The 18,640-nt window shown below is 42.1% G+C and overlaps 1 protein-coding gene across 6 annotated transcripts in view; it reads left to right on the top strand.

The window, feature by feature from the left end:
- PLAGL1 (PLAG1 like zinc finger 1) overlaps positions 1 to 15,434 on the top strand; it is a 50,364-nt gene extending 34,930 nt beyond the window's left edge. For 2 of the 6 annotated variants that reach the window (XM_054821864.1, XM_054821863.1), the window contains exons 3-8: positions 2,183 to 2,338; positions 3,398 to 3,510; positions 5,804 to 5,953; positions 9,368 to 9,487; positions 11,060 to 11,556; positions 11,929 to 15,434. In XM_054821864.1, the coding sequence (XP_054677839.1) occupies positions 2,183 to 2,338; positions 3,398 to 3,510; positions 5,804 to 5,953; positions 9,368 to 9,487; positions 11,060 to 11,556; positions 11,929 to 13,204 (2,312 nt within the window). In that variant the 3' untranslated portion in view covers positions 13,205 to 15,434. The remainder of the gene's footprint in view (positions 1 to 2,182; positions 2,339 to 3,397; positions 3,511 to 5,803; positions 5,954 to 9,367; positions 9,488 to 11,059; positions 11,557 to 11,928) is intronic. The other 4 variants (XM_054821865.1, XM_054821866.1, XM_054821867.1 and 1 more) reach the window with 2 other exon arrangements.
- The last annotated feature ends 3,206 nt before the right edge of the window (positions 15,435 to 18,640 follow it).

The raw sequence follows: 18,640 nt of genomic DNA, 5'->3' as shown, positions 1-18,640 counted from the left end.
GCGTGAATTGCTTCAGACTTTACGTCTTGGATCCGGAGGACCAAGGAGGGTTAGCTACTGTGGTGCTAGTGCCGAATTTGGAGGCTGATTCAAGGGAGATCCTTTTTCCCTGCCTTCCCTTTCCAGCCTTCCTGTGAGCTGCCCACCCTGGGGCCTCCACGGCGGGCACTGCCCCGGGGCGGCTGGAAGGTTTGCTCAGGAGCTCAGTAGTGATGAATCACAGAGGCATGGCATGGATTGATAAGGTCGTGTACTTTACGATTAGATACATCCTCCCTCTAACAGCGGTTCTTTGTCTCCATTTTGCTTTTGGTAATGTTTTTTGGCAGTTTGCATACAATGACTCTCCAAGCAGGAGCTGTTTGACTTGAAACAAAGTTGCTGTTATTCTAGGTAAGATCAGGAAGCCCTCATAATTTTGTTGCCTTCAGAAGACATAGATTGTTGGCAATTTATTTAAAAGCCAATTAAGTTAAATCACCAAGAAAAGATTTTTTCAGGCAGCCTAGCTGTAAGGGACTTTCAGGTACGTAAACCAGTGTGTAACAAGAAGAATCTGCCTTGCAGCTCTATTATTTATTTTTTGTGCATTTTAAGTGATGGTTGTAGAGTGGCATGCTCTTTATCTGTAGCACTAGCAAAAAAAAAATCATCTATTTCAGCTATTCGTAGTGCAGGTGTGTAGTCTGGGAGCCATGGCAAGAGAAAACTATTACATGGTCCCCACATTATTGAAAAATATGGACTACTGCAGTGCGTGCAGCCTGACCGACAAGCAAGTCTACCTCCTCGTGGAGGAGGTGAGATGGAGATGAAGAGCCCAAAGAACTCAGTAGGAACACTTCAGGTTTATTTGGGGAGATTTTGGACTAGCCTCTCGAGGCGTGTAATTTAGTCACGTGCCTACTTGTGCTTACAAACTGAAACCTTTTTGAGCTACCCCGAATAATGACATTTATGGTGCTACTGTCCTTTCTCAAAGACCATCTCCAATGTCTCTCCAGGCGGTGTCTCCTGAGCCCTTAGACTTCTCTTGACCGCTCTTTGGCTACGAGCCCCTGTCTGGGGTGAAGCCTCACCTCTTCTGCCCCAGTCTCTGCTGCAGCGTCCCGTGGCACCCTTGGACTTGGCTGTTCTGGCTCCCCTCCTCTGCTCCTTGTTGTCGCTTACTGAATAGACTTGCTCAGCAGAGTTTTCAGAAGTAAATCAAAATGAGGTAGTCCTGGATGACCAATATCAGCTTTTCCTTTTAGCTCAGTCATAAAGCATTGTTGGCTTGCTGGTTTGGTTTCTACTGTCTAGAAAAGGGTTTTATGCAAGAAGTTCCCTTTTTCCCATTGCCCTGTGTGACACCGGTGTTGGGATGACCTTCTGCTGGAGAGTCTCATTGCTCAGTTGTGTCGCTGCTCCATATGAGTTTCCCTGGCAACCAGTTTGAGCTACACTGAACCAAAAATATCTCACTGTGCTGGGGGAAAGTGAGTTTGCAGACATGTATTTCTCACTAATGCCATCTGTGGATGGTTCGTGTGTTCAGCCTGCAGATGTCATTATTGTGAACTGCTGACTGGGAGATGTGGCGTCGCCCTTTTGCTTACTTCCACAGGCTGCAGGGTCTACGAGAAGGCTGCCCTTGCACAACTGTCAACTGAGTTGTGACTATAAGACCCATCATACTCATTTTTCATGGTAAACTGAGGGCCTCTCATTCTACTGAGAATGGTCTATGCAGGCTCACAAAGTCACAGTGATCTTTCGTGGACTCCTTGGATCTCTGCAAATTACTTTGGTTATTGCTAGCAACTTTACCCTTCTCATTTCTATACAAATATATGCACTTTTATTTATAGGTGTGCATGCTGCAAGCTCCAGTTTTGCTGCCATCCAACGTCTTCAAAGGCACGGTTTGCAATAGCTCCAAATGATCACGTGTATAAATCTTAGGAGGCCAGAACCCACCAATTTGCACAGGAGAGAATGCACAAACTGGAGGTCTTGTTTCAAACCTTCCTAGTTCAGTTTTGGCTTGCAGATAATCTTTTCACTACCCAGTGTAGAACAGTGGCGTGAAGAAAAGCATTGGTAATTCAAGATGTGTTCTCAAGGTGACAAAATTAGAAGAGACTAAATGGAAGAGCAGCATGCCATTTTTAGTAACAGGTTCCCTTTTCTGGATTTGTAGGGTGTGAGGATTGCGGTAAAAGCCTTATAGGAGAATGCAAACTCCACGGACCACTCATCAGGGCTAAAGATAGGGTTATTCCTAGCCGAGCCCGTCTCACCCTACCTCATTACCTCACTTTGCGAGTGTTGGAGCTGCGAGCTGGAAATCAGCAGAGTAAGTATTTTTGCTCTTTTTCCCACATCTGAGAAAGAGGAGGCAAAAGTACTAACACTGGTTTGTTTTCATGAATAACTCAAGCCATAATCATTGGATATTAACAGTATGAAGACTGTTTTCAGCTGAGCACAGCTAAAGCTCACATTCGGCAACTGTTTTTTATGACTGATTTCTAGTAACTTCAATGCGTAGACTGACGGCAGGACATTAGCCAGAGCTGGTGTGACACTTAGCTGTGAGCAATCAGTTAGCTCTGTTCAGTCAATACAAGTTTAATGAATGATGAATTTGTATCTAATACTAATAGCCATGCACCATTACATATTTTTTTCTTTTCCCCATGCATGCAAAACAGGAAAGAGTATTCAGTAAGAAGTCAGAAACAAAATGGTAAATAACATCCCTCATCCACCCCCTGCAAACTCAAAGGAACAACGAGGTTAATTTACCTTTTGCAGCATTTTCAGTTCATATTGTAGAAAGACTGTTGTTTCCTTCTGAAGGCAGGGGAATTTGAATGCCCAAACTTCAACAAGGGAACGGCATCCTTAGTGTGCAAATTTTCCACAGCTACCTGTGTTAAATTAGTCCCACCTAGACTGCATTGCAGAAAGAGAATAAGATGCCTATTGTGTTGCACCATTGGTATTGGGCAGGGGAGTAACTAAAATGATTAAGATGGCTAACGTTGTGTTTTTATAGATTCTCTCCACTCAGATTGGGAGAGAACAACCTTGTAAATTATGCCAACAAGCTATAACATCAGCTTGTAGATTGAAGAGTATCAACACATTTGTGCTGCATACTCAGTTTATTATCCTGTTATGGATTTTAGGCACTTTTGTGTTCAATCAAATACCCATTTTTAAAAAATCTCTGTACATATTTATATCCTTTTTAGATTCTTCCCGTTAGAATTATTTACCTGGGTTATTTGTCTACAAGAATTCATATGTTCTGCACTATAGTGTTTATCTCCATTTCTCAACTGTAAATATACAAGACATAGTTTGTGATGTCTATATTAATTTTAGACTGGTCTTCTTTTATTCACAGTCCTTGGAGTATTTGCAAAGAAAGTAATACAGAAGAGAACACAGTTTGGTCCTTATGTTGGTCAACTGTCTACAAAACTGACCCGCTATGATGAGAGCAGGCTAGTCCTGCAGGTAAAAACCCAGTGACTTACTATGAAGTGCATATGTATCTTTAACAGTTCATATGTATTTATGTATTTTAACCAGTCAATTTGCCGTCTGATCTAGTTAATTAATTGTACTTCTGATCTGTAGGTAGGAATGTAAATCACATTATTGGACAGCACAGCATAACCTGAAGTACCACGATGTTCCGGTATATTGTGTTTTCTAGAAGTTTTCTTTCCTGCTTTCTCGTTTTGCCACTTCTGGGGTGATTTACCTGTCAGTCTAACAGCTCTTGACAAACTTTTCACAGGACACGGCTACTGAAAGTATAGTACTGTCTTCCCAGATCAAACAAAAGGATTTGTGCTTAACACCATGCTTAACACCATGGGAGGGTTAAGTTTGTGCACTGAGTTAGCAATAGTGGCAGAAATATGTGCTAAGGCACCTGCTTAGTAGGGAGGAACAGTGCAGGGATGGGGAAACACTTCTTAATGATGAGATTATATATAAACTTTGACACACAGTACACTAACTCAGTTTATTTAGTCAGATCGTTGTTTAGGGTTGGTACCATCCCTTGCTGCATGCACAGATACTGATCGTCTCCTCTGGACTGTGGCACTATTGTTTGTACTTTATCCAGCACAAATAGTGGCGTCTCAGGGCTAGCCTAGCTTAGACATCTCTACATGCACATCCTTTCCCACAGGAATTCCTTGGGAGCGATAGTTGATTATTATCCTCTACGCCCCCAGTCTTTGCATTTTGCTGCATGGGGTCACACCTGAGCACACCTCTCTGTCATACGGTGAGTCCGTGGTCAAGCCACAGCCTCTGCGAGGACTTGCCAACAGGTCATGGTTCTTCCAGAGCCCGTATTTCATTTCAGGCCCTCTCACGCTCCAGGAGAGAGGGACCCTGCGACAGCGGTCCTGTGACAGGCTTTATGTCTTCATTTGAGCTTTCTCCAGAAGTTTGGGACTGGAAAACACTGTGTGTTGTGGGGGGAAGGCATAGATAAAGATACTTCTGTAGTTTTGTTTGAGAGCAAAAGTAATAGCTTCAGTAATTGCTCTAAACTTCATTTGCTCATGGAAGTCATGTGAATGGTCTTCCAGGAAAGTAACACCGTCCTTCTGTGGGGTTTTCATGGCATGTTGACACCAGAGAGGATTTGTTGTTCTCCATAACTAAATTTCTTCCATCTGTTTATGAGACACTTTAATTCTTACAAATGCAGAAAACACACGCCTCTAACAAGCTTGTGAGCACGGATGAGCTAAGCACCCAGTTCCTTCCTCTTCACCAAGCCATTGTAAACCACACCCTATCCTCTATCAGTCAGGCCCGTTTGCTTAAAAGTATACAGTGATAAGCACAGCTCTGGCTGATGAATGGACCGTTTCTTCAGAAGAAGAGACTGGAGTCCCAGGTTTCCTACATGACAGCAGTAGCTGCCTTGACTTCTCCCTAGCAGCATTCTGAGTGTTTGACCAAACTTATCCAACAGGCAGGTGTTTTCATCGGAAACATGACAAAGTTAGATAAGATAGTTCCCAGAAGCAATGGAAATGCAACTTTTTTTGCAATTAATTGATCGGTTATGTGGTTAGTAGAATAGATACATGCTGTGCTGACATCTGTTGTGCAGATTCAGCTGTCCATGCTCAAGACTATATTGCAGAAAAGCACTGTCTTGTATGAGGTCGGGAGCATTTGCCTTGTAGAGGCATTCTCTTGGAAATGAATCTAGGAAGAATGAAGTAAAGCAAAAATAAATAGATCTTTCTGGCACAACTGTTCATTTGTATTTACTTTTGCATTGTTAAGGGGAAAAAGAGAAGACTGTTAAAATGCCATTATATTGTATGTTACCTCTCTGGACTTATTACACAAGTTGTACAATTGTTCCATGTAAAATGTAGCATTAATACAGCACTGAAGTTTGAGATTATCAAGTACTCAGGAAGTACATTAAGGCATAAAGCTTATCTTTCTACCTGCCTGCACTTAGTTCTTATAATATTATCTTTATATAACATAAAAATGATGAAATATAAACTGGAAATACATACAAAGGTCTACAGTTATTTTAGTAGCTGGGTGCTCGGCAGATATTCGTTCTTCACTTTCTTTTGCACTCAGTATTCTTTCAGAGTGATCTATCTCAAAACAACCATGATTTCAAAGGACATATGACCAAGACAGAGTAAATAACCGACAGCCATGATTCCAAGTTAAAGAAAACTAATGTGCCTCTGTACAGGACTTGGTTTTATCATGTTCTTTCTCCTGTCCTCCCCCTTTGTTTCAGGTATTGAAAGATGGAGGGAAGTACTTTCTGGACACTCCCAATGAAGACTGTGGAAACTGGATGATGTTTGTCCGGCTAGCCCGGAACCAAGAAGAACAGACCCTTGTGGCTTATCAGCACTGTGGAGAAGTCTACTTCACAACTGTTAAGGTAGTTAAACCCACATTGCTTCATCCGTCATCCAAATGGAAATTTATAGGCAAAGGTTCTGAAAGGCTAACCCTTTTACAGATGAAAGATTGGTTATATTCTGCCAACTGGATCTTTATTACATACCACCTTTTATATCAATCTGTAGTTAAGCAAGCAGCGTATGGCCTTTTCCAGTAAAAGACAGTGTGTACTTGCTGTTGTGGGTAGTGAGGAGACTGAGCGGAGGGAAACAGAAATATCATTCATGATGGTGGTGTTTAAACGTGAATGTTGTAAAGTTCTTCAGTTCCAGATAGGTACGTGGTGAGATTATCTAGCATCGTTACATTCAACAGTTCTTCATCCTGGAAAGAACAAACACGTACCTTTCCTGTGTTACATTTTTGGACACACATTGTATTCTGAGCACAATTACCAGGTGCTCAGGAGCAGGGTGCTAAGTAGAATCTTTATGTACTATTTTCTGGTCTCATTAAATCTGAAGACTTAACTGCAGAACTTACAATACTGCAATGTTGCCACGAAATGATCAGTTTATGTTAAGAGACTGTGTCTTTGTCTGAGGAGAGAGAACAAAATACTCGCTATTTACAAATGACACTGGAACATAGAGTCTTCGTTTTTGTTGTTTTGGCTGCTTTCTGAGGCAAAGTTTGTTTTAATCAGAACTTACTCTTTTGTACACTTAGGAAACTAAAGTCTGTATGTTGAACATTCATTGTTCTCCTTTTTTATTCTTAAGTTAATGCTTGTATATCATTGTGAGCAACATTAAAAATAAAGAAAAGAATATTAGTCAGAAGAAGTTACTGTGGGATTAAAATCCAGCATGTCAATTTCATTTCCAAGTTGGCACACATTTCTGTGGGACAGTAGTGTTTACTTTTGTTCTTCCATTTTTGTTTCTCCACCTGCACAATGAGAAAACTATTTACCACACAGTGATGATGTGAGAATAAGGTAATTTGGATTAATATTAAAATAATTATTTAAAAAAAAAGAAAATCAATGTAAAACAGTATATACTAATCTGAGACCTTGTTTAGACTGTGTTTGAGATTCTGATACAGTCCATACCATTTGAGATTTCAATTTGATTTTAAATGGACGCTGTACTTGTAGAACTGACAGGATTAATAATACTATATTTGGGAAGCATGAACAAATGCTTTTCTAAGAAGTTGTAGTTACAAACTGGTAACTTACAATTTCCAGTATAATTTAAAAACTATTGAACCAGCTCTCTGCTGACTTCAGCAGAACTCTGCTCATTGGTATTAATGGAGAGTTGCATCCTATATACTGACATGAAGAGTATCTTAGGATGAGGAATGTGTCTTCGAAACTTTACTGTGCTGTGTATCATAGGGAATTACTTTGGTTTTATTTCTCCTGGAATCCCAGTATTATTCACGGTGCTGTGGCATCCTGCAGATTTTGTCCTGGTCAGGGAAAGTGATAGCCTTTTGCTACACTTAGGCACACCCTGCTGGTCACAGCGTGAGGCTGCCTTAGGGCTGGTTATGAAGATATTTTCTCAAGATGTTTTGAATAAAGTCTGTGAAGTTGGGAGTAGAGGGATTGGCTCCTCTCCCCACTGTTTTTACAGAGAGATGGGATTTTGGTGACATGAAACTGCAGCTACAAAAGCGTACATGTAAGTGGCGTACTAACAGCACCATTACAGCGTACCTTGACTGCAGTCCCTAGAAATAAGTGCTTTAAAAAACTATAGAATTATGAGGAAGTAAAAATCATCCACGGTTGCTGTCTGTGATCACAGGAGAGTTTCACATGGGTGCTGCCATAGCTTTCTCTTATTGTCACAGGTGAGACTGAGTAAATGACAACCTGTAGTGAATTTGGATACTGGTGTTTAATCTCAGTTTTACTGAGATCAGGGCTTTTACCTTACTTCACTGTTTCACACACTGATGCACTTGTTCTCCCTCCAAAGTCACATTGGCTAGGTCTCAGCTTCCCACTGAGGAGACTGCCACTGGTCCAGGAACGTCGGGCGGAAAGTCATGACGGCATCATGCTGTGCAGCTGTTTGTGGGTCCCAGCCTCAGGTGTCACTGGCCAAGGGCTTGGGGCATCCCCAGGCATTTGTCTCTGTGGAGCTCCTTCAGGCTTGGTTTTCTCCATCTGAATAGCCTGTCTGCAGGAGCACAACGCACAGTTGGCCTCCTAGTTGCTGGCTCTGCCTCATGTCCGTCATTAAGTGAAGAATTCAGCACACACCATTCCTGTTTAGGCCAGGTGTTATCAAAACATACAACCAACCCATACTGGTTGTAGTTAGCAAGCAGGCTTGTGCTCGGGAGTTCAAAAGTTCAATTTTCGACTTTATACACACAATTACCTGTTATCTTTCACCTACCATGCTTATCCAACAACAATTTTATAAAATGTCGCATTATGTGGAATAAGACTCAACTGCTCCTCTTCCAGGCTAGTTTGTTCTTCTTAGTGGCACAAATTTAGTTTAGTTTAAATAAAACTACAAGTACAGTGCACATTGGCTCTACCCCTGTTGCAACAATGTTGGTTTTTATTACAGATGAAGAAAATTGTGTACAGGGCCAGGGAGGCATATAAATCATGACCCCAAGTTAGTTTTCTCCTTTGCTTTTAAATAACTAATGGATCTTTAGCCAGTGAGTGTAATCACACCTCTCTTTTTCTATTTGCTGTATTATTGACTGAAAATATTTGTCAGAGGAGGTCATAGTCCAGTCCAAGGAAAGATTTGTGCAGGCATGACTGGATGGGAGACTGCAGATTATGGGCTCCCTGAGTCCTGTGTGGGAAGGCTTCAGCGAAAGGAGGGCAGAGGTGCAATAAAGCACATGCCCGGTGAGCCTGACACATACGAGCCAGCACGTAGGAACATGCAAATTTGACTTGTAGTCCACATAGTGATAACTCTGCGCTGTAAATGCGATACGTCCAGGAGGCACCCAAGCTGTTGTGCGTTCACAATGCATTTTTTCTTTTCTGTACTCTGTAGTTAAGTGTCGTGTCTAGTGGGCTTTGAAACGTCAAGGAATGGGCATGGGATATTGCTTGGAAGGACTGCTGGATGCCTGGACATCACAGACAAATACATCTCACTGAGCAAAGTTCATGAGGGCTGAGGCACCCCTCCTGCTACTGTCCCCAGGAAATCTCTGTACATATATGCATTTCTGCTTTTAGAAATTGTGAAAGTGTCAAACCCTAGTGGATAGTAATGCTCAAAAAGTGCTTGAATCGTGAAACTAAGTTACCGATAATTTATATAGATTCAAAGAATGCAGCTTGTGTAAGGACACAAATTGTGCACACACACACCCCTCCAATCTTCAGTATTATTTGGTACTGGAAAATTGGCACAAGTAAACATGTACTATTTTCTTCCATTCACAGCCAATTGAACCCCACACGGAATTGAAAGTATGGTATGCTGCCGATTATGCCAAATTTATGGAAGCTTCTGCAGTCTTCATTAAAGAAGAATCTGATGTCTGTCCTTTGCCTCCAGTAGCAGTAAGTACCTCTAATCTGCATTCAAGCCATCACCAGACATAGTAAATTACAATTTACATGCTTTCTCTGTTTATGTAACTCAGGTAACACTAGAGTAGACCATAGTGTAGCTGGCTAACACAAAGCAAAGAGCAATTTTAACCAAAAAGCTACTCAGAGAAAGGTTGCTCTTCCTCTCCTGTGTTTATAATCCAATGGAGCCATTAGATATAGCCAGAAGTAAGTGGCACCAGTGGGATGTGTTGGAAAGAGTTAAGATTGGCATTAATTTGTAGATAGCCAAGCTGCCCAGCCTCAGACTTCTCTTGCCAATTCCCCCTTGTTATGCTCTGACCGGTTGGTCAGATAATGCACTGATTATTTCAGTCTTTCCTATGCAATAACCCTTCTCTCCTAATCCCAGCACCTTCCCCTCTGTACGATAGTACGAATCCTTAAACTGATAGGAAAGGTTCGTAAGAGTTGAAAACATGACTGTGAAGATTGATAGCCAAGCTAGAAGGGAATGTTTAACAGGGAGTGTGATAGAACCAGGAATTCAGAGGTGCTCCAGGAAGGCATGTAACCCTGTTGCTGCTTTTGCATAGGAGGGCCTCAGAGTATACCCAGAAAGAAGGAGTGGGAGGGCCACAGCATCAGGCATGGGCTCCATCTGCAAGTAAAGACTGAGTGGACGTAGCCTCACTATGTTCTTCAGAGCAAGCTAGCCCAAGAGCAAGGGAAGGAGAGGACAGTTTAAAATGTAGAGACAGCTAAGGAAGTACATCATCATGTATTAACTGGAAGTACATTCCCTCAGTGACGGGTGTTTTTTTGTAATTGTTTTTCATTGGAATTTTTAAAATGTCAATATTTAAATTGAATTCAAATGAATCCAGTAGAGCTCTTATTTCCACAGAAAAAATAATTCCAAATAATGCATGGCTTGCTGAAAAACTGTTTTAATGCCTTTAAGCCAGGATAGGATTGACATGCCCCAAACTAAGGTGTTTCTTACCAAGTTTAAGAAAGTCCAATGCCAAATGTCACGCTAAGTGAAGGAACTCTCTCCTGGAGACATTGAGCATTGCCATCTGGTAAAGCATGGAGTCAGCCCAAAACATAGGGAAATCCTGTATGGCTAAAATACATCTGTGTGCAGGAGCCCACCCAATTAGACACTTCCCAGCTTTGGGATTTTTTTACAGTTGCAGTAAGAGATAAATTATGTCAGTCTATGGATAAGCACTATTCGCAACTGCTTTTATAAGTAATTCCATAAAAGGAACAAACTTAGAAACTGAAATTCAGTACAAACAGATAAACAAAGGTGAAGGACTTAGGACTGTTGCAGTAAATGCTAAACAAAAACATGGAAGTCGGTATTTAGCCACCTTTTTTTTTTCTTTCCAGTTTGTAGAATCCTAGAGAGAATCCATTTCTAGCTGAACAGCTATGTGGTAGTATATTGTCCTTGCTGAGGACAACAACAGGTCTTTGGAAAGCCCAGGAGAAGATGTAGGGTCAATGGGAAGAATACGACCTTTCCTGAGAATGACTAATAAGAAAAACCTGTTTCTGTTCTCATTGCAGAAAGAGCCCGTAGACCCTTGGATATGCTCCAGCTGTAGAAGTACTTTTGCAACTTTTGCTCTGCTGGAATCTCACCAGTGCATCCATAAAGACCGAGTCCTTACCACCAGGTTCAGACCACCGAATAAATTGGGACCCGTAAAAGCAAAAAGCAAACTCAAAGGGAAACTGAGAGGAGCAGCATTAGGCAAAAGCATTGCTCAGTGCTACGGGACCATTTCCTGTTCCTCTGCTGCAAAGCTGAGCTGTGGCAGCTCAGGAAGCACTTGTGATGCTCTTGTGAGGTTTATACCTAAATGGAGAAATGGCCGGTCTTCACTGTTGAAGGGAAGAGAAGTGAAGCAGCCAGACAGTTTCCCTTGCCGACTCTGTGGGAAGATATTTGATTCCATTGACAAGCTCACAGTCCACACTTACGCACACAAAGGGGAGCGCCCCTACAAGTGTTCACAGCACGGATGCACAAAAGCCTTCATTTCCAAATATAAACTGCTCAGGTACAGCTCTGAAGGCACTCCTTTTCTAGTGGGTGTGTGGGGAAAAAAAACAAGGACATCTTTTTCCTTTGGGGTGTCCTACTGACAGTTAATCCCCAAGTTCCAGGTTTTATTATTTCTGGTTTGGTAGAATTGGAGAAAAGTAATCTCCCTCAATTGCGGTGGCTACTCAGAAAGATTATGTTGAGTGATTTTAAACTCTATGATTAATGCCTTCCCACCCAAAAAGTTAGGCTTTTACTAATATTCTGAGAACTTGTGAAAATGCCTTCCTTCAAGAATGCCAGTGTTTTTAAGTCTTGAAGCTGCACTGTATACTAGAGTGAATGTAAATGCAAATAACTTTTTTCTTTTTTTTTTTCTTAATCTTAGGCACTCAGCCACTCATTCTCCACAGAAATCTCACCAGTGTGGCTACTGTGAAAAGACCTTTCACAGGAAAGACCATCTAAAGAATCACCTTCAGACTCATGACCCTAACAAGATGGCCTTCAAGTGTGAAGAATGTGGCAAGAAGTACAACACCAAACTAGGCTACAAGAGACACTTGGCTCTTCATGCAGCCACCAGTGGGGACCTTACCTGTAGGGTATGTGCCCAGGAATTTGGTGGCACTGAAGTTCTGTTGGAACACCTCAAAAGCCATGCAGGGAAACCAACTGGCAATACCAAGGAAAAGAAACATAAGTGTGACCACTGTGAGCGTCACTTCTATACCCGTAAAGATGTGCGGCGTCACATGGTAGTTCACACAGGCTGCAAAGACTTTCTATGCCAGTTTTGTGCCCAGAGGTTTGGGCGGAAGGACCACTTGACTCGCCATACTAGGAAGACTCATCCACAAGAATTGCTCAAGAGCAGGTTGCAGAATGGTGACTCAGTGGGTCTCCTTGACCAGCTTTTTCCATTCAGACTGAAGGAAGATGCCAGCACACTGTCCCCTTTTCCTGAACGGGTCTCTGTGCAGAATGGGATTTTGAATAGTTCGGAATCAGAGGAATACAACTGTTCACATCTTCATTCGCAGCCAAGCTTACAAACTGCTCTTCCTCTTGAACCTTCTCCTCATTTGCAAAGGATGGGCTGTGCAGACAGCCTTCCAGCTGTCCATCCCACACCATGCTCAACAGCCGTTCCTGCCAACCTGAACCTTCATCAGCCTAATAAATACGACCTTAGTTCTACCTCATTTGCAGCAGGATCCCTCAAGAATATACCGATAAAAGTGGATGTTAAAGGTTACAATGTGCATCTTCTGGAGGACCTGCCATTACCAGAACCTCAATCTCTCCACAAAATCAGTCTGGAAGAAGCTTCCTCAGGGCCTGTAGGGGATACTAACAAGTACCCAGTGCACAAGGAGACAGAGGCAGCAGCTGAAACTACAAGCCTGCCTTTCATGGATCTCACTCACGTGATGAGTTTCTGGCAGCTCCCACCAGGTGACAACCAGAACACTACTGGGGACATCACAATGGCATTTGGTCCAGAGGAACCATCACACAGGCTGAATGGCCTCGGCCAACAGCAAGGTCTTCAGCTAGCAACTGGTGGGATGGCCATAAACCAGCTGCATCATCTTCCTCGCTCCTTTCCATCCACTACAAATTCTGTAACATTGCCTCATTTTCACCATGCCTTCAAATAATTATCACCGTAGTTTGGGTTTTTTTCCTTCTTTTTTTTAAGACTGTGCTTTTACTTAAATCTGTTAGGATGGGGTGTTTTTTGGTTTTGTTTTGTTTTGAAGTAAAAAATGCCCCAAATGTTTTCAAAGCACGTTATGAACATGGTAGTTAAATTCAGGATGTGAATAAACAAGAAGCTCTATTTTTCATACTACTATTAGTTTTTTAGCATATGACAATAGTAGAACTAACATATTTCCCTCAACACCCTCTATATTTTTGTTTCTTACCTTTCACACAAACAACTGAATAAATATCTTCAATGATAGCAAAGCGTCATAACAGGCACAATAAAACTATGGCTGCTGTGGTAGGAGAAATAGGGTTAGGGTGAATGGGAAGCAGGGGGAAATCACAGAAAAATAATTTTAATGAGCCATAAATCACAGCAAATTTATACACATGGCAAATGTAACAATTTATCAATATCATAGATTTCTGTTAAGCACTTAATTACTGAACTTTATGAATCTTTAATTTAAATCAGAATCATTCCAAGAGTAAATCTTATCTCCTTGTTTCACTTTTTTTAAATGAAGAAGATCACTATTGCGATAACGTTTAACTAGATTTTGTTTTTTTGAAGCGCACTTCAGCTGGGTGCATCTCCTTTATTTTTTTCCTAGGGCTGGAAATAACTACCACTTTGCATGACTGTGTAAGAATCAATGTCTTGTATATGTGCGGTTTTCAGGATGGGAAGTGAATTGTCTCAAAGGTTAAAGCAAAACATTAATTTTCACTTAGAGCTGGATCTGGCAAAGTATCAGACACTGGTCTCTCTTTAGTAAAGCACTTAAGCTTTTGCTTAAATTTAAGCATGTTATCCTATTGAGTCAACAACTTGATTTAACACTCAATAAAATATAATGCTTCCTACCTAAGGGGCCTTTATTCACCTTTTGTTGATAAAAATGGCCTTTGTTTAGTCTGGGAAATGATTATGAATCGTAGCCATCTGAAATGTGGATTCCTTCACGGAAAGCCAACCCTGGCCCAGGGGAGCCTGCGACCCAGCAGGACCTCTGTGGGGCCAGCGGCAGGTCCGCTCATCGTAGGGTTGTGGTGGTGAGCTGGCACTGGGCCCTGTTCAAAACCCGGTTATGAACCTGCCTCACAAGCGTCACCTGAAATTAGTGGGTGTGATAATGGTCGAGGCCATTTTAATCACCGGGTTTTGCTCAGCAGCGTTGGGACAGCTGCAGTTGGATTTCCATCCTTTGTTTCTTCTCAACCAGAACCGTGGGGACTTTTGTTTGTGTCCTGGGGTAAATTGTCCATGTACGTTTCCAGTTGATGGTGCATTGATGTGACGGTCCTATCACCTGATGCATGAACTAGCAGAAATTGCAAAAACCATATCTCACAAGAGATGACATTATTAAAAATCCACCCCCAAACTTTTTACTTTCTTGCCTAACCTACAGTTAAAAAAAAAAAAAATCCCGGTTTTAATGGATGCAGTTACTACTGGATTCTGTTGCAGCTAAAACAGACACAGAATTTCTGAATCTGAGTAAATTCTCAAACCCTGAGAGCTACTCTTCCATTAAATCCAAAGACAGTTAATAGTACCTAATGATCATTACAGATACAGCGTGAAGCTAGCGTCTTCTCTTCTTCCCTGTTAATCACAGGAATATTTCCAGACAACTTCAAATAAAATATATTTTTTAAATGATTGCTGTTTTGCTCTTAATGAACTACAATGACATTGTACAGCTACAATGATCCAAATATTCTTACAAGTTTATAAGTACTTGGATTAAGGAAGGGTTGTATTGCAGTTCATTCCAGAATATGTTGTTCGGATACACTGTTGAGGGGTATTTTTAGTTACGACTAATTTTGGCATAAGGCAAACCAGAAGGAATTTTAAGGTAATTCTTGTAATGACAACAGCAGTGGGAAGAGCAGGTGCTGCGCAGCCGTGCCTAGTTAGCAGTTATTTAAATTACGAGTTCCAGAATAGGGAAAAGGTTGCAATGTCACAGGCACATTCTACAACTGGGCTCTTACTTCCATCCAGACTTGGAAAAGTGTGTGTGTGTATATTCACTTACTGCATTGTTTCCTTGTTCATGCAAATTGTATTCACTTCGCTTCATCCAAGCTTTTGTACTTGTAAAAGCCCCACAAATTCTGTAGCACTGCCTGATCATATAATGTTAATAGACATTTTGTCCTTTTGGCTTGTGCTTCTGTAAGAGGTGTAACTAATTACTGAAATACTCATCCTTGAATTAAGCAGCAGGACATCTCTGGTGGCACAGCCTTTCACTCACGCGGGGCTGTGACAGCACCGGTGTGGGGAGAGGTGGCCCCGCACACGCCAAGGGTATGGTGGAGGACGGCGGCAGCCCAACCAGCGACCAGCACTCCCTCCTCTCAGGAACAGCCCGGTCCTCCTCCAAATGGGAGAGGAGGGTGCAAGGGCAGAGGGGTGGCCTGGGGAAGGTGGGATGGGCTGTGGTGTAGCAGCTAAGAAACGAGGGGGGAAAAAAAGTCCTGACTGACTTCTAGCACTGGCCCTCTGGGAGATCTTAGGATATTTTACCTCATATCATAGTAGAGATAAAAATGTTGAGGAGCTAAAATTATACTACATGTAACAAAAGACACTGTATCCTCTATGTAAACACAACTATTTCTAGTGCTCGTTTCCCATTCCCTATCAGAAACCATGTTCATTTCTTTTTCCTTCAGTTTTATTTACCAACTGCTCCTGTTGGGACGCTCCATTTTCTTAAGCAATGAGTTGCTGTTAATTTCCAAGAGTTTTTCCCAGCCAGTCTGAAATAGGATGGTACATTCCATACATAATGGTTGATTCATTTTTCTGCTAGCAGAATTTTAAAGTACTCTTTTTCAATACACCATTCCAGTCCCTATAATTACATTTTCTGTAAGACACTGGAAAATGATCTGTGGAATCAATACCAAACAGCTCTATACAAGATAGAAATAATGGGGGCGAGGGACCCCAAACACGGTAAAACTTGCTTTAACTTTTGAGGGTTCATTTACTTGGGTATAAAAGGATACAAGTGTGATAACATTGCACAAGATACTCTGGTAAGCTAAAGCGTAAGTAGAGTTTAATTAAACTGTAACGTCCAGTATTTAATATTGCTGTGTCTAACTACTTTTCATCTTCATTTACTCTATAAACATTTAATAGGGAAGAACATTCCTTATGGATTTTAATTGAAAGACTTATTGGGAACTGTTGGGCTAAAGATAACCAACAATCCAACACATTGCAACATTGAAAGTTTATGCAAGGTGATCCAAGGCTGGTAATAAATCAGGTGGCAAAAAATTAAGAAAGGGATATGCTTCCATGACATTTCTGTCTTGTCAATCAATTTCTAAAAGCAATTGAAGTTTTTAATGGAAGAATGAGATTTGGTTTTATTTAGTCTGAACTTCAAGTGCTTTGAAGCTGATGCACGGCACACATGGCCATTTATTGCCTATCAATCACTACCATTTATCATTTACTGTTTACTGGGAGATTCTATTAAATTTATACACAAAATTCCAAAAATGTTCCTTTAACTTGTTCGGAAAAAAAATAAATGTAAAGCACTAGGGAAAAAAAAAATCATGATACTGGATCTTCCTACATTTTGTTAAAACCATTGAATGAACCATGGGCAACATCCATCCCTCACAGGCAATCATTTAATTAAATTTTGACAGCTGATACAAATAATCTCACAACTTTAAAAAGGACAACATAATCAGCTTTGTAGCCTCAAAGAGAAAAAAAAAAAAGAACTTCAGTTTGCTTATTTTATTGAATGTGGTAGCTGTAGCACGTTAGGTGGAAGAGGTGCTGGAATATTGTGTTGCTTAAGGTCTTCCATAATGCATCAGAAGAAAACCTTAACACAGCCTTGCCGACCAGCCACTCTATCTTCTGGTGCTCGTTTGTGGTCTGAAAGCAGCAACAAGCCGTACACTCGTTATTTGTACAGAAACAGCTTTTATATTTTACTCCATTTTACCTAAGATTAAACCTCCATCCCTGGGGAGGTGATGGAGCAGCTCATCCTGGAAACCATTTCCAGGCACTTTAAGGATGAGAACATTTATTTGCACCACTCAAAGCCAGTTTCTCATGTCTGCTGTCCCAGCTAAAAAGCACTCTTGGGTTGCACTGAGAGTGATCTCTCACCAACCCAAAGTGCTCTGTAAAGCACCTGGCGAAGCCCAAGTTTTACAGAAAATGAAGCAGCCAAAAGCCCAGCACCTACAAGCTCGCCCAAGCCAGTCGCTTCCGCTGTTCCCGGGGACATACAGGACACTCTCCTATATTTTGGATGCTAGCGTGGATGTCTGTGTCAGGGACCTGCTGGAGGCACAGGCTGTCCCAAGCTTCTGTTGCAACCCTGTGTCTGGGGTTGTAGTGCACGTATGCGCTGTGGTCACTGGAAGAAGGTGGCGAGGGGGCTGGGCATGAAGCCACTACAGCTTTCATTCTCCCTGGGACCCCCCTGCGATAGAAGTTTCCCCCACTCTTCTCTTGATGGTTGTGCATCTTACCCCAGGAATCTTGATGGAGTTGGGCACACTAGCATCTAGCCTGTTGTTCAGGATCTGCTACCTGTCAGCAAGGTGGCCAGAGGCACTTTTTAACCTCTGCGTTGCTGATCGAACCACCCAAACCCTTTTCTGTCTGGATGGCCCAGGACAGGCAGCATCGTCCACAGTACCTGGGCTCGCCGGTGACCCTAGGGAAAGAGGGTCCTCCCCAAGCCTGTCAAGCCCCAAGGTTCAGAGTTCAGTGGCTAAACCTGGAGAATGATGATGGTATCAATAAATCCCTGTTGGTGGTCTGCAAGAGCCTGCGTGATAACCATAAGAGTTATTACACTGTTAACAGTCGCAGGTAATCTGGGGAGTGGAGAACACCAGATGAGACCACTTGGTATTGTCAACGGTTTTTCCTGTAGCTGGCAAAATCAAGGAGGCAGGTAGAGTTGTTGACGGCACTGTGGACTGAACACTCCCATGCCCACTGCAGACTTCCCCACAGTTGAAGGTATTTGGCCACTGACCAGCAGTAGTCAAGGACAGCTAAATTCCACATACAAGGACCCTGCAAAGACTTTGAATGTGAGTCTCTGCCACAGACTGTTTTCTGCACATTACCAGCCATCCCAGACTCCAAGCACACTTACAAGCTCATCTTCCAGGCTCAAAATATCTTGCCAGCTACAGGGAATCCGTCTTGGCCACATTTCCTGCCAGGATCTCATTTTCTGCAGTGGTATGCATCTCACAAGGGTACAAGGTGCTGATCATCTGAGCCATTCCCTTGTACAACAGCACCACAACCACCTTAAGCAGGGGCTGGAAGGCCTTGTTGATGCTCTGACATCGCTCTG

This window comes from Grus americana, chromosome 3, assembly GCF_028858705.1.
Source record: "Grus americana isolate bGruAme1 chromosome 3, bGruAme1.mat, whole genome shotgun sequence".
In the NCBI taxonomy this organism is placed as follows: Eukaryota; Metazoa; Chordata; class Aves; order Gruiformes; family Gruidae; genus Grus; species Grus americana.
Note: the sequence above shows the minus strand (reverse complement) of the source record. Positions and strands in the feature narration are given on the sequence as shown.